Source organism: Terrapene carolina, unplaced genomic scaffold, assembly GCF_002925995.2.
Source record: "Terrapene carolina triunguis isolate 2854851 unplaced genomic scaffold, T_m_triunguis-2.0 Scaffold113, whole genome shotgun sequence".
Lineage (NCBI taxonomy): Eukaryota > Metazoa > Chordata > Testudines > Emydidae > Terrapene > Terrapene triunguis.
The window spans coordinates 4,306,137-4,319,731 of record NW_020664464.1 but is presented as its reverse complement, the minus strand read 5'-3'; the positions used below and the strand labels follow the sequence as shown (position 1 = coordinate 4,319,731).

General features: G+C 37.6%; 1 protein-coding gene across 1 annotated transcript in view; it reads right to left on the bottom strand.

Annotated features, from left to right (window-relative positions):
* Nucleotides 1-13,595, bottom strand: part of CNTLN (centlein) — a 277,320-nt gene that overhangs the window by 35,148 nt on the left and 228,577 nt on the right. The window contains exon 19 of the mRNA XM_024211087.2: nucleotides 7,734-7,925. Within this exon, the coding sequence (XP_024066855.1) occupies nucleotides 7,734-7,925 (192 nt within the window). The remainder of the gene's footprint in view (nucleotides 1-7,733; nucleotides 7,926-13,595) is intronic.

Sequence of the window (13,595 nt, the reverse complement as noted above, 5' to 3'; positions counted from 1 at the left end):
CTTTTGATTTGGGGGGATCTGCAAGAACAAAAAAAACAACCTTCCATGATGAGACAAGCAGTCATGCTGCAAGAGTAGCTGTTGCTCCACTGCCCACTGCAGCTGCTAAATAGAAGACATGGAAACAACCATTCCCAGTTGGTCAGATTTCCATATGCAAGTTCCTAGTCTCTGTTGGGGAATGTAGCAGCCCCAAACATCGAGCCATATATAATTCCAGTGAAGGAACATTGACTCGGGACAGCAGCAAAGGGGGTTAAGTGCCATCAAGGTGACATTCCCCCTGTTCTATACAATAAGAGGGAGATCTGCACACAGAAGGCCCCCTCTGCACGCAGATCTGCTGGGGATGATCTGGCCCAGGATCAGGTGCAGGTTAATTTAGTGCTCGTCTACTCTGCCCTGTAGTTTGGACTGTTGGGGGTGTGAATTACAGAACGCACCAAAATCCTGCACCCCTCCCCCTCATGTAGACACTGTGGAGGCGAACTAAAAGGTACCTATTTTGCATTAACGTAGTCTTCTTCAAACAGGACTATCTTATTGCAAACTAGGTACATTTTAGTTTGCACCCACATGGGAGATTTACAGAGCAGCACTTTGGTGAGCACTTTAGTCCAAATTGCCAGGCAGTGTAGACACAGCTTTAAACACCGTTTGCAGAAAGAGAAATAAGAGAATTTAAATAAGTATCCATCTAACTGTAAGTTCAAATAAATGTATATATTAGAGCTCCATAGCTGAAATGAGCAGTATAATTACTGTATGTAACAGTGGGCTATATATTCAAAGCCCCAAGCAAGTGGCATACCCAAAAATTGCATGGGTGGGAAATGTGTGCACAATGCATTTTTGAAGGTTCAGCCATTGTGCTGGGCTTTGGGAATTTACCCATTAAGTCTAAAACTGTGAGCGAATAGATCAGACAGGCAGTAAACAGAGATACTTGAGGAGAATTTCCCTGCTCAGTGCAGGCTTGTAACTCCCATTAACATTAATGGGAGTATTGTACATAGCACCGTGCACCTCAAGGGGAGTATAGGCTCTTGTGTGTGTAGTTAGGTGTAAAGTATTGTTTTTAATACATTGTACAGGCTCTTTTCTGGTGCTACAGAAAATGCTAAATTAGAACAGGAAACGTTGGCTAGTCACTTATTTCAATAATGCTGCTTATCCTTCCCTGCCTGGGAACTTTCTTTTGCCATTAAAAATGTTATCCTAGGAGGTTATATTGATTTTGGTTTAACATTTTTAAAAGAAAGTAAAAATTAAAAGCAGGTTGGGGCTAAAAGCAAAAGCTGTTGAAAAATTTGTCAGTAAGTTTAACCTGAAACTGGATTTTTTTTTTTAAAAGATGTGCTTGGTGGTAAATACAAACATACTGTAAAACACAGAGAATGATGTATAGTTTTATAACCTCTAAGATAAGATGAATGTAAGTAAAAAATGTTGTGGTGTAGTGAAACTTATTGGGTATTTTACCTGAGTAAGGACTGCGGGATTGATCTTAATGGAAATGAGCTACAGTGATCTATTATATAAAGTGAAAAATGTTAACGTGGTTAAAGTATGCCTAGGATTCCAAAGTTTCTGGGTCTGGCATGTCACCTGATCCTGAAAACGTGAGGTTTACACCAGAAAATTTTTTAAATGATAAATGGCAGCAGAATGTTACTGAGTTTCCTGACCTATGTGTTGAGCTTGACCTTCATTAGAGCGAAGCATAATACCCAGTTATATGGGTTTACATACCACATGTGAACATGAACACTTATGTGAGAAGTGGGCCTCTTGCACATTCTTAGAATCAAAGACTCACAAAGAAGAGCTTGTTAAAACAACTGTAAGAGCACTCACGTCCAGAGGGGGATTACCCCTTCCTGGGGAAAGAAACCAGAAGAGGGTGTGTTGGAAGGGGAAGGAAGGAATGAACAAAGCTTTTTTACAGAGTGTTTGGATTGACAGTGTGTGTAAGAAAGAGGGGAGAATTTCATTCCCAAGTACCACTGGCCTAAGGGATCTGCTGAACATTCTCGGACTATGGCTATATCTACACTTCCATGGTAAATTAATCTAAGTTACGCAACTCCAGCTACGTGAATAAGGTAGCTGGATTCGACGTACCTTAGGCCTACTTACTGTGGTGTCTACACCATGCTGGGTTGACAGGAGACACTCTCCCGTCGACTTACCTTACTCTTTCCATTCCGGGTGGAGTACCGGAGTCGACCGGAGAACGCTCTACCATCGATTTAGTGGGTCTTCATTAGACCCGCTAAATCGATCTCCGGAGTGTCGAGCTGGCAGTAGTAAAGACATAACCTAAGTGTATGGAGACCCTATCTCTTCGCACTTTTTCTGTTACGCTCATACCACCCATTTGACTCATGGGCAGCACAACACCAATGCAGACAAGCTGCAAGGGAATACCAGAAAAGCAATTGTCCCTGGAACCCACTTCAAAGGGATAGAGAAGGCTGACTATCTATATTTTGATTTATCATTAGTAACAGGACATCAACCTGGAAATGCTTGTAAGAGCATGTTTTTTGGATTAATTATATATATATATATGCGCATGCTATCCAAGGGGAGTTAATCACATACATCTACCGTGCCTATTCCAAAAGACCAAAGTCACCACACCATCATATGTCCAAATAATTGTCCTTATTCAGGCAAACTCCCATTGATTTCCATGAGATATTGTGACTCTCACTGGACTTCAACTGGAAGAATAAAAATTGAGTAGAAATAGAGTATCTCAGGATTTGGACCAATAAGTCCACTCCATAAATCCAACAATAGTTATTTGCACTCAATGTGCTCAGCACAGTGTTGTGATATATTTAAAGTTTTTGATTAAATCTTTTACGCTTCATGTTTTGGGAGGCAACTCACTTTGCTAGTGCATTATGAGAGGCAGCCGCATGTCCAGGAGAAAGAGAGCCTCCAGCACCCGGGTGATGGGCTAGGGAATGACATGCATCAGTAGGAGCAGAGAAAGAGATGCAGCTGCTAAGCCTAAGAGACATGGGGGTCAGGGAAAATATCCTAATTAAACTGTGACAAGTAGGAGGAATGGTGGATTAAGCAAGATTTCACAGGAGAATTCTGGCAGTTGGGTTGTGGCTCCTGACTGAGAGGTGTCACATTGGATATCACAGGAGATGTATAGATTTCAGGAGGGAAGAAGTCTAGAGGCAGGGGATGAAAGTTGGAGGACCACATCAATTGGAAAGTAAGATGGGCCACATATCCAGAAAGAGATGGAAGGGGTTCAAACTAATGGAACGCTCAGCTGGAGAGAGGGGGTTTATGGCAGAGTAGGGGGTGGTGAGAGGTTTCCAGCAGCCTGACTCCCACTAAAATCAGAACCACAGAATTCGCATTTGGTGCAGCAGGCAAAAGGAACTCTCTGGAGCCCTAACCCCCACCCCCAGCTGAATCCCTGGCCCCTAACCTCTACTCTAATCCTTACCATAAACCCTAAGGTTACTGCCTCACCCTTATATCCAAAGTGACTCTGCTCCCCTGCCATAGGGCTCTGTGAGGTCACTTCCTCACCCTGTATCCAGAGCCTATATAATAACAATTAGATTAGTAGAAATCTGGCTTTTCTGGTTTTCCAGTTTTCACCAAAATCAATGGGGTTCAACCCATTGACACCTAGATAGGCCGTGAAATTTTGGAATTGAATTGATGTGATTTTCAAAAGTTCTCACACACAGACAGAGAAATCCCATCAAGTTGAGCGTAAGGCCTCGCTTCGCTTGGCCAATGAAACATAAGCAACAGGAGCATCCAACCTTTACCAAAAAAGATTTTGTTTCCTTGAAAATGTTTCTAGCAATACAAAACCAGGGAAAAGCAACAGAGAAATGGTCTGACATGGAAACAGAACTGACTCTAGGTATAATGTTATTCAGTATTTTCCATTAGGCATCAATGGATCAAAATAACATTCTTTTGAGTGCTAAATAAGCCATGATAAATCAGCCATATTGGGGAATGAAAGGAACTGTTTAAGATCCCAAATCTTTAATAGAATGTGTGTGTAGACTTATACATTACGAATAAATATTAGGGCGGTCAATTAATCGCAGTTAACTCATGCAATTAACTCAAAAAAATTAATGGCAATTAAAAAAATTAATTGCAATTTTAATTGCACTGTTAAACAATAGACTATCAATTGAAATTTATTAAATATTTTTTACATTTTCAAATATATTGATTTCAATTACAACACAATACAAAATGTACAGAGCTCACTTTATATTATTATTCTTATTACAAATATTTGCATTATAAAAATGACAAACAAAAGAAAAAGTATTTTTCAATTCACCTCATACAAATACTGTAGTGCAATCTCTATCGTGAAAGTGCAACTTACAAATGTAGATTTTTTTTTTTTTTACATACTTGCACTCAAACAAAACAATGTAAAACTTTAGAGCCTACAAGTCCACTCGGTCCTACTTCTTGTTCAGGAGATAATGCTGCCCGCTTCTTATTTACAATGTCACCGGAAAGTGAGAACAGGCGTTCACATGGCACTTGTGTAGCCAGCATTGCAAGGTATTTACACGCCAGATATGCTAAACATTCATCTGCCCCTTTCATGTTTCGGCCACCATTCTAGAGGTCATGCTTCCATGCTGATGACATTCATTAAAAAAATAATGCGTTAATTAATTTCAGACTGAACTCCTTGGGGGAGAATTGTATGTCTCCGGCTCTGTTTTACGTGCATTCTGTCATATATTTCATGTTATAGTAGCCTTGGATGATGACTCAGCACATGTTGTTCATTTTAAGAACACTTTCACTGCAGATTTGACAAAACGCAAAGAAGATACCAATGTGAGATTTCTAAAGATAGCTACAGTACTCAACCCAAGGTTTAGGACTCTGAAGTGCCTTCCAAAATCTGAAAGGGACGAGGTGTGGAACATGCTTTCAGAAGTCTTAAAAGAGCAACACTCCGATGCAGAAACTACAGAACCCGAACCACCAAAAAAAAAAATGAACCTTCTGCTGGTGGCATCTGACTCAGATGATGAAAATGAACATGCGTCGGGCGCACTGCTTTGGATCGTTATCGAGCAGAACTTATCATTAGCATGTACACATGTCCTCTGGAACGGTGGCTGAAGCATGAAGGGACATCTGAATCTTTAGCGCATCTGGCACATAAATATCTTGCGACGCTGGCTACAACAGTGCTATACAAATGCCTGTTCTCACTTTCAGGTGATATTGTAAACAAGAAGTGGGCAGCATTATCTCCTGCAAATGTAAACAAACTTGTTTGTCTTATTGATTGGCTGAACAAGAAGTAGGACTGAGTGGACTTGTAGGCTCTAAAGTTTTACATTGTTTGATATATATTAAAACTAAGGAGTAGAAAACTAGTACCTCCTTTACTTATCAACTTATCAAGTCCAAAGTTCTGTGTTTTCCCTATAAGAGTCGATAATGTCACTGCCTATGAAAGCTGTAAGGGATACAGATCCCAGCATTATTTTTAGGGTGAATGCTACAGGAGAAATTCTGAACTCAGAATCTAATAGTAAAAAAAACCACCAAAAAACGATTTACATATTATTTGTAATCTGTACCTTTATATGTATAATATAAAACATTTATATCATACAACTGAACTTTACACACACAGGACTAAATCCTCAATCAGTTCTTACTGAGTTCTTACTCAAGGAAAACTTCCATTAAAATCAGCGAGAGTTTTGCTTGAACTAAATACTTGATAAATACTGAATAAGGTTTTGGCCAACAGATATAATAAATAATAGTAATAATAATACCTTACAGGTATGTTGTTTCCTACACTGAAGATCTTACACTCTAAATGCAGACGCTTAATGCTTTGGGGTCTGAGTTTTTCACATATTTAATTTTACTTTAAAAAAATTAGAACACTTTTAAAGATACATTGAAAACTGATTTAATATCTTTGATACCAGGCTTCCATACAGCTGGTGTCAAATATTTTTATTCAATAGTGCAATATTTTCTGTCTGAAGGACCAAGAAATAACAACTTTGGTCCAAATATTTTATAGTTTCTACATGGCAAATGGAATATTTTGGAATACTAGGTTCATCAACATGCATGTTTCTTTGTTTGACGAGATGTTGGGCTGGGAGAAAAACAAATGTCCAGCATCCCACAAATGAAGATTACAAGATCTCGGTTTTTCATTTCTTTAAAGCCCCTGCACCCACATGAACAGTAGGCTTCTGGTTGAAGATGACAATCAACATAAGGATCAAGTCAAGTCTGCTCCCAGATTAGCTGGAGAGGTTACCACTAAGTCATGAGGTAGTAGTGGATTAAGACTAAATTGGGCTCAGAGTCAATACTCTGGAACACAAGAACTACCCACAAACCAAGGGTCCCTACCCCTCCAACTTGCTCGCAAGCTTGTAGCAGTCCTAGCTATATGCCTTGCCAATGCTACCCCTTGCTTCTGTCTCCTCTCCAGCAATGGGCTTACCCTCACTGTTCCTTGCCTCCAGATTTTATGGATCCATGGTCCTCAACCCAAATCTATAGATCCTGCTTTAATCCACCCCTAAATATAAGAACTCCTTTCCCAATCTGAGAGTTGTACCTGTGCTGGAATCTCAGCTTGTGCTCCCCTGGGTAACTAGGACTAACTTTCTTTTAAGAGAAACAGTTTTCAGATTACCAAAAGTTGTATTTCTTTTATCTTGCCATTTCTAACATAAACATATCAGTGTGGGTTTGTGTGTGTATATATATATATATATATATATATATATATATTTATATATAAAAAACACCTTACTAAAACAAAACTCTCCACTGCTCAGACTTCTCACCATGGAGAGAGGCAAAGAGAACAAACAATGTGTGACAGATGTTAATCACATCACTTCATGCTCCATGGGAAAGTGCTATACTACGTTTATGAGCATGGTATAAGAGTCTATATAGAACAGGATAACCTGAGATTCAAAAATCAGATTATTAACTAGTTATATTTTTTTCTTGTTACCTATTCCTTGCCTATTTTTGTCCCTTACCCATTCATCCAATCCTAGCATGCCCATCACCATGATATTTGGTCATCAACTAAATTATTAAGTTGAACTTAATTCTTAAAAATAAACTCTCTCCCCTTCTTCATTATTTGCTAGTCATATATGCAAGAATCTTTTTTTAAATTACTGTGCAACTGTTGGGTTATTTAGTCATTAGCATTATTGTTGTTAACTGCCACCAGAAATGCAACAAAAATAAGGGACTAGTTCCCTTTGACGATAACGGTAATAGTGATTTATAGATAAGAAGACAGAAGGTGTTACATGAGTTACACAACCAGCACACTTCAATCTTACATGAGTTACACAACCAGCACACTTCAATCTTACCCTAGTCACTAATGCTCAGCTCTTTCTCACACAAAGCCTGAAATCACAATTTCCCTCTAATAACATAGTTCCATTGCACTTTCAACAAGCTTTCATCTTGGCCTGCTTTGTCTGTAAAAGATCCTTTCACTGCAAGATTCACTCATTTGGTTATGTCTACCATCTAATAACAAAGATTATCTGACACTTAAATTCCTAGTTATGGGCTAGCCTATGGCAAATTGTACCTTTTTACATCTTTGAGACCGAGCAAATGAAATAATCCTACAGTAAGAGTTATCCTGTTAGCTGACTAATCTGTTCTCTCACCTTCAGTTTGCAATACAGCTGCTTCATCTCCAAATCTGTGTTCTTTGAAGAAGTAGGTGGTGTGACTTCAATTTGGTTAGAAGTCACAGGAGACAGACCCTCTTTCAACCTGGTAGCTTGGGCCAGATGCTCTAATTTTCCTTGTAAATCTTCTCTCTCTCGTTGCAACTCAGCCAGATTGGAGGTCAATGTCTGTTTTCCAAATAAAAGTAATAAATAGTCACAGTTACATTCAAAAATTATTTGTTTCTGCTTGATCGCAAGAGGATGTACATTAGAAAAATAAACAACAGACTCATGCATTATCTTTACTCTACATTACATATTAGTTGGCTGAATTCACTGGTCCAGACAGTAGAAAAATCAAATCTGGCAGTAAAGAGAAGTAACCTAATACAGAAAGTCACACGTGAAACCTTACAGTTTGATTGCATGTATTGATATTTGTCTCATGACAGGAAACAAAAGTTATAGGAAGCTGTATAGTAACAGTGGTTACTGCTAAAAAAAAATGTTTACCCACAGGGCTGTCTGATTCTACAATTATTTCCTGTACTAAGTATCAGGAAATACCAAGCTATCTCAGATATCACCCTGTGGTAAGGATGGCTAAATGTCAATTTTGTTTTAATGGTGACTATTGTAAGCTTACTTGAATGTTCTGTTGACAACTGCTGTAAAACATACATCCTTTTCTTGGCTTTTGTTTTGATATTTGTAGGGCTTGTAGAGGTTAAAGCAAAATAGACCAGCTGCACTAAATATCTTCTGGTTGGCTGGTCTTTACTCATGTTGTGTTATTCCTTCTTTTTCAAATATATGCACCATAGCCAGAGAGCCACGTATTCCATAACCTTGACTCTAGGGCTGATGTACTTAACTGGTAAAAGCCAAGCTGGAGCAGGACAGCATAACAGATGTTAGTTGTTTATTCCACTGGGTAGGTCTTACCACCCTATACTGCAGCCAAAATGCTTCTCATTTAGCAACATAAATGTTAAGTTCAATTAGCAGACGAGGCTTGTTAGGGATTTAGTTCGAATAAATAGCATGCAAACTATCTCAGTCTTACAGTGCTTGATTGACAACTGACAAGGCCCATTTAATCAGTGAATTATAATATCACAGTACTAATTAAATATGTAATTTTAGAAATAAAAATATTTTCTTTAATTCTCCTATTCTAAAGAATACACAATTAATGTTATTCTGTGAATAGGGCACCTGGAATAATCTTTATGCCAGTGCTTATCTTTCACCAGTCTGTAGTCAGCAGAAAGCCACCAACCTTTAATGGCATAACAACTCTCTGCTACTTAAGAGGGTAACTACAGTACTATTTTATTATTCCAAAGAAGCTTATAATATGGTAGTTTAACATAAGGAACAATTAGACAAAATGATATTGAAATTTCTCAGAGGGGGAAAAAAATCTTCTGTGTGAAGAATCCCAATTCGAAATTGGAAAAGATACTACAGCTTTTAAATGGCAAATGTGTAGCTGATTACATGTTGGTATGTAAAATAATTGGTAAACCTAGGTACAAGCTATTGTTCATATTTCAAAGGATGCTAGTACTGACATTAAAAGCAGAATTCTACATTGTTCAAAGTTATGCGCAAAATAAATGCTCCTTAAAATATGAACACTATACGTACATACTTAAATCACCTGAAGATCGGTGATGAAAAATATATCCAGGAAAAAAACACGCTTTCATGAACATATTTATGTTAATTACAGACAGCATGGGGAAGTTTGCACATTTTCAATGAGATTAAAAAATATTTATAGATACAACAAAATACAGTCTAATTTTTGAACCCAAATACTGATACCATTTCTGCACTCACATACACTTATTAAAGCCAGTGGGAATTGTGCATATATATCGGAGATCAGGACCACTGCTGGTAAAAGGCTTAATCTTTCCATTTCTTTATGAGTTTGCTGTAATTTCATTACTTAACCACAGACCAACGGTACTAAGGTAACTTTTGACTGGAACTCTTTAATCTGTTATGTTATTCCCACCTCTCAAAACCCACAGGACTTAAAATGAGAACATCATGTGGGTAGAGGATTCAAAGTGAAGGATACTTAAACAAACAAACAAACAAACAAACAAACAACCTGCCCCCCAACCTAACAACAAAAAACAGCAGCACTCCAGAAAGCTGCAGATGTTAATTTATCCAGCATATGCAATGCTGCTGTACCCAGATTGTCATGGTTTGATGTTTCTATTGTAAATTACTCAAAGACAAAAGTGGAAAATGACTGTTTGTGAGGAACAGATAGCGCTATGTTTGTGCTGTCTAACATCAGGGGGATTTAGCCTGGGACTCAATGAGATTCCTCACCTCCCCCCCGCTCCCAGGACTGATAGTGTAGGCAAAACCATCAGAGCCCAAGTGTCATGACAGTAGTCACAGTCATGAATGTGGTATCAAATAGATTAAAGGAGCAATAGAGGGATGGATCTTCCCAAGACTGGCTGCAAGGCAACAACTTGAATTCTTGAGCCCTAGTTTTTGGAATTTACTTGAACTAGGAAATAGACACTTTTCCGTCTTTAAAACACATACACATACAAACATTAAATGTAAGAGAGAAACCAGGTATGTGCAGAGGGGAAGAGGGGGAGGGGAGTGTCCAAGGAGCAGACAAGCAGAAAACCTACATTTCCCATTGTGGACAGACAGGGATGTCCCTTGCAATCAGTGACTGCTGAGAGGTATGTCTGCACTACATTCCGGATCAACATTTAGGCAAATGTAGTGCAGTTGTAGCCATGTTGGTTCCAGAAAATTAGAGAGACATGGTGGGTGAGGTAATATCTTTCATTGGACCAACTTCTGTTGTGAGAAAGACAAGCTTTCGAGCCACACAGACCTGAAGAAGAGCTCTTTGTTACTTACCTTAAGTTCATCACTTTGATTTTTTTTTCCCTTCCAGCAATAAGTTTCAGGTTGTTGAGCTGCTGCTGTTTTTTTAAACACTTCCTTTTTGGCCCTCCTAACATGCAGCCAAATCCTGAGTGACAGACTTGCTCCATGGAAACAAGTCATGGGGCTGAGCAGTGAAATTTTCAATCCCAACTAGACCAGGTGTTTTTAAATTCAGGCTGCAGGTGCTACGCCTGTTCATAGTGACCACAGTCTGCTGCAGCCCCTAAAAGACATTTACAGATTCACTGTGCACACACTTATCCTAACCCCCCTGCTCCTGGTATATCCACAGAGCTCTGTTCCATGGTGCACAGAAGAGTAAGTGGTGAAATCCTGGCTTTATTGAAATCAATGGCAAAAGTCCCATTTGATTTCAATGGGGCCAGGATTTCACCCAAGATGTCTCTTTGTGCAAGCTCTCCACTACTTGGCCCCCTGCTTGGTAATTCTGCTACGTTTGGCCACTATACAGAGAACTGCACGGTTGCACTGTCATTACTTTGCATATGGCAGACTGTAAATTCTTTGGGACAAGGAACCTCTATGACTGTACAGCACCTAGTAGAATGGAGCCTAACTGAGCTGCTTTAATATCAATATGAAACTGCAACAATAGGCCTCTGCTGTCGGTAACTATTTAGTGTTTGTTGTTGTGCTCTTAATACTATGATGTACACGACCTCTAAATTTTATATTCACAATATATATTGTGTAGAATTTATATCTGCAGTATCAAATTACTTTACAAACGTTTTCACCCTATGTTATTACCTGTTTTGTTAGGATGATTCAACTGTAAATAAATCAGTATATATATATATAATAACAGTGCTTAGACATTTTATAAAGCGCAAATGGTGTTAGATTTAGGTAGCATTTCTTGCTATTACAAAACCCTCTAATCTTGGCAGCCAAAAGAAATTCAGTGAGTGCAGAGGGATGACTTTTTCAGAGACTAGGAGCAAACTGACTTCTGGCTTTCTGAGAAATCTTATATTGAGGGTGAGAGGAGATGGGAATTGATTTGTAGATTTATATTGCAGTATATTTTTTAATACTGCATAGCTCCCACATCCAGTTACCTTTTAAAATACAACATTGCTTTGTCTTTCCTGTATTTTTTAAAGCATGCTGTTATTCTCCTGCAATTTTAACTCTATTGTAGAGGAAACTTGTAAGAACAACAGTACTTTGGTCACATACAGTTCTTGTGAATATACAGTTTCAAATAATAACTGCATATAAAAAATAAAAAAAGTCTATGACTTTAATACTGTAGTGAATATCTTTATAGTACTTTACAGTACTTCAGTGATATTCCCATTTACAAAAATCTAATAGTTTCTATTTTACTTTTCAGGCAAGGTTTTTAAAGTAAGTCTCTCTATATGTAAACCTATTTTTCCTCTCATGAATAGACTCAATATCTTTTTATTGATGGGGAATAAAAAATAAAGGTAAAATGAAGACCGATAACATGCAGACATCTATAAATATGAAAATAATATATAAAAATATCCAACTGGAAAAGTAATCAAGTTCCATTCATGGCATCTGATCACATATAATTTTTTAGAAACAAGAAAAGTACAACCGCTTAAACTTTTAAGCCCCTGAGGAAGTTTTCCTTGTGGAACTACTGTTTGCCCTCAACAAACGGGTATTTTTAACCCCAGGAACACAGACAGAAAATTAGAAATAAACTCTTTGATAACTTGATGTCCCATCTCTAAGCTGGACCAAAAACTGTAAAAAGGTAAAAAGTTCTAAAATGTAGACCTTATTAGTCATTTATTTAATCTAGACTTTTTTGAATTTTTAGTAAGAACTACCAGATCACTCATTTATAAACTACTTTCAGGCAAATGCAGTTATCAGCAGCCTACACTATGTTTCACAAAATGTCAAGTAAATGAAGGTAATATAGAGGACTTTTTACCAGTGCTTTAGCGAGTTGTTAGACTTCAGTAGCCTTTAGAGACCATTAAGTACTCTTTGGCTAATTGGCCAATGGTAGATTAATCCTCTTTTTATTCTAGCAGCACTATTTTAACACCCCTTGCACTCTGTCAGTATAGTATCTGAATGACAAAATAATATTGTGCATGAATAATAAGCAGAAAAGTTAAATTAACATTTCATGTTTCATATGCCATACCTATGTGTCAGAAAAAAACTCTTTTTAAGCCACTGACATTCAACTTTTTAAAACTATCTGATGTTGACATCTTATTGAGGTGAATCTTCCTAATTACTGCTAATCGTCTATCAAGAAAAAAAATCTTTCCTTGAAGTGCAGTTGTCTGGTATAGATGAACACAGCTCCAATGTGCATAGTAAAGACAGGCATGACACTTGAGGTATGCTACATTATTATGAGGTCATACTAAATATGGTTTGCAATTAACAAAGCAGCTTTTAAGGATGTTTGAGGCACTGAAAATGCCAATCTTTCATGAAGAGCTTAAATTAGATCCCAGTAGAGAAATACAGATATCAACTTATGGATAACAGATATGGCTCTTTCCCAATGTATTTTATTAATGAAAAAATATTTGTCCTATTGATAGTTGGGTAGTAGTATTGTTTCAGTTCAAATATCTTATAAATGCAGTTTACATATTGGTGATTATAGATCATCTTTTATCTATATAAAATACAACTTCAATGAGAGTTGGCAAAAATACTGCAATGATGAAGAATCAACATTGTTTTCAAAATCTTTGCATTTTTGATAATTCCTTTAAATAATGAGCTGAATACAAACAGATTTTTATTCTGCCTACCTTGAAAATGAAGGAGTTTTACCTGCAATTCTGTTGTTATATGGATTTGTTATTGCATCAAAATATTTCAACAGAAAGGCAAACACTTAGAACACTACATAATATAAAAACCTCCGATATTTGC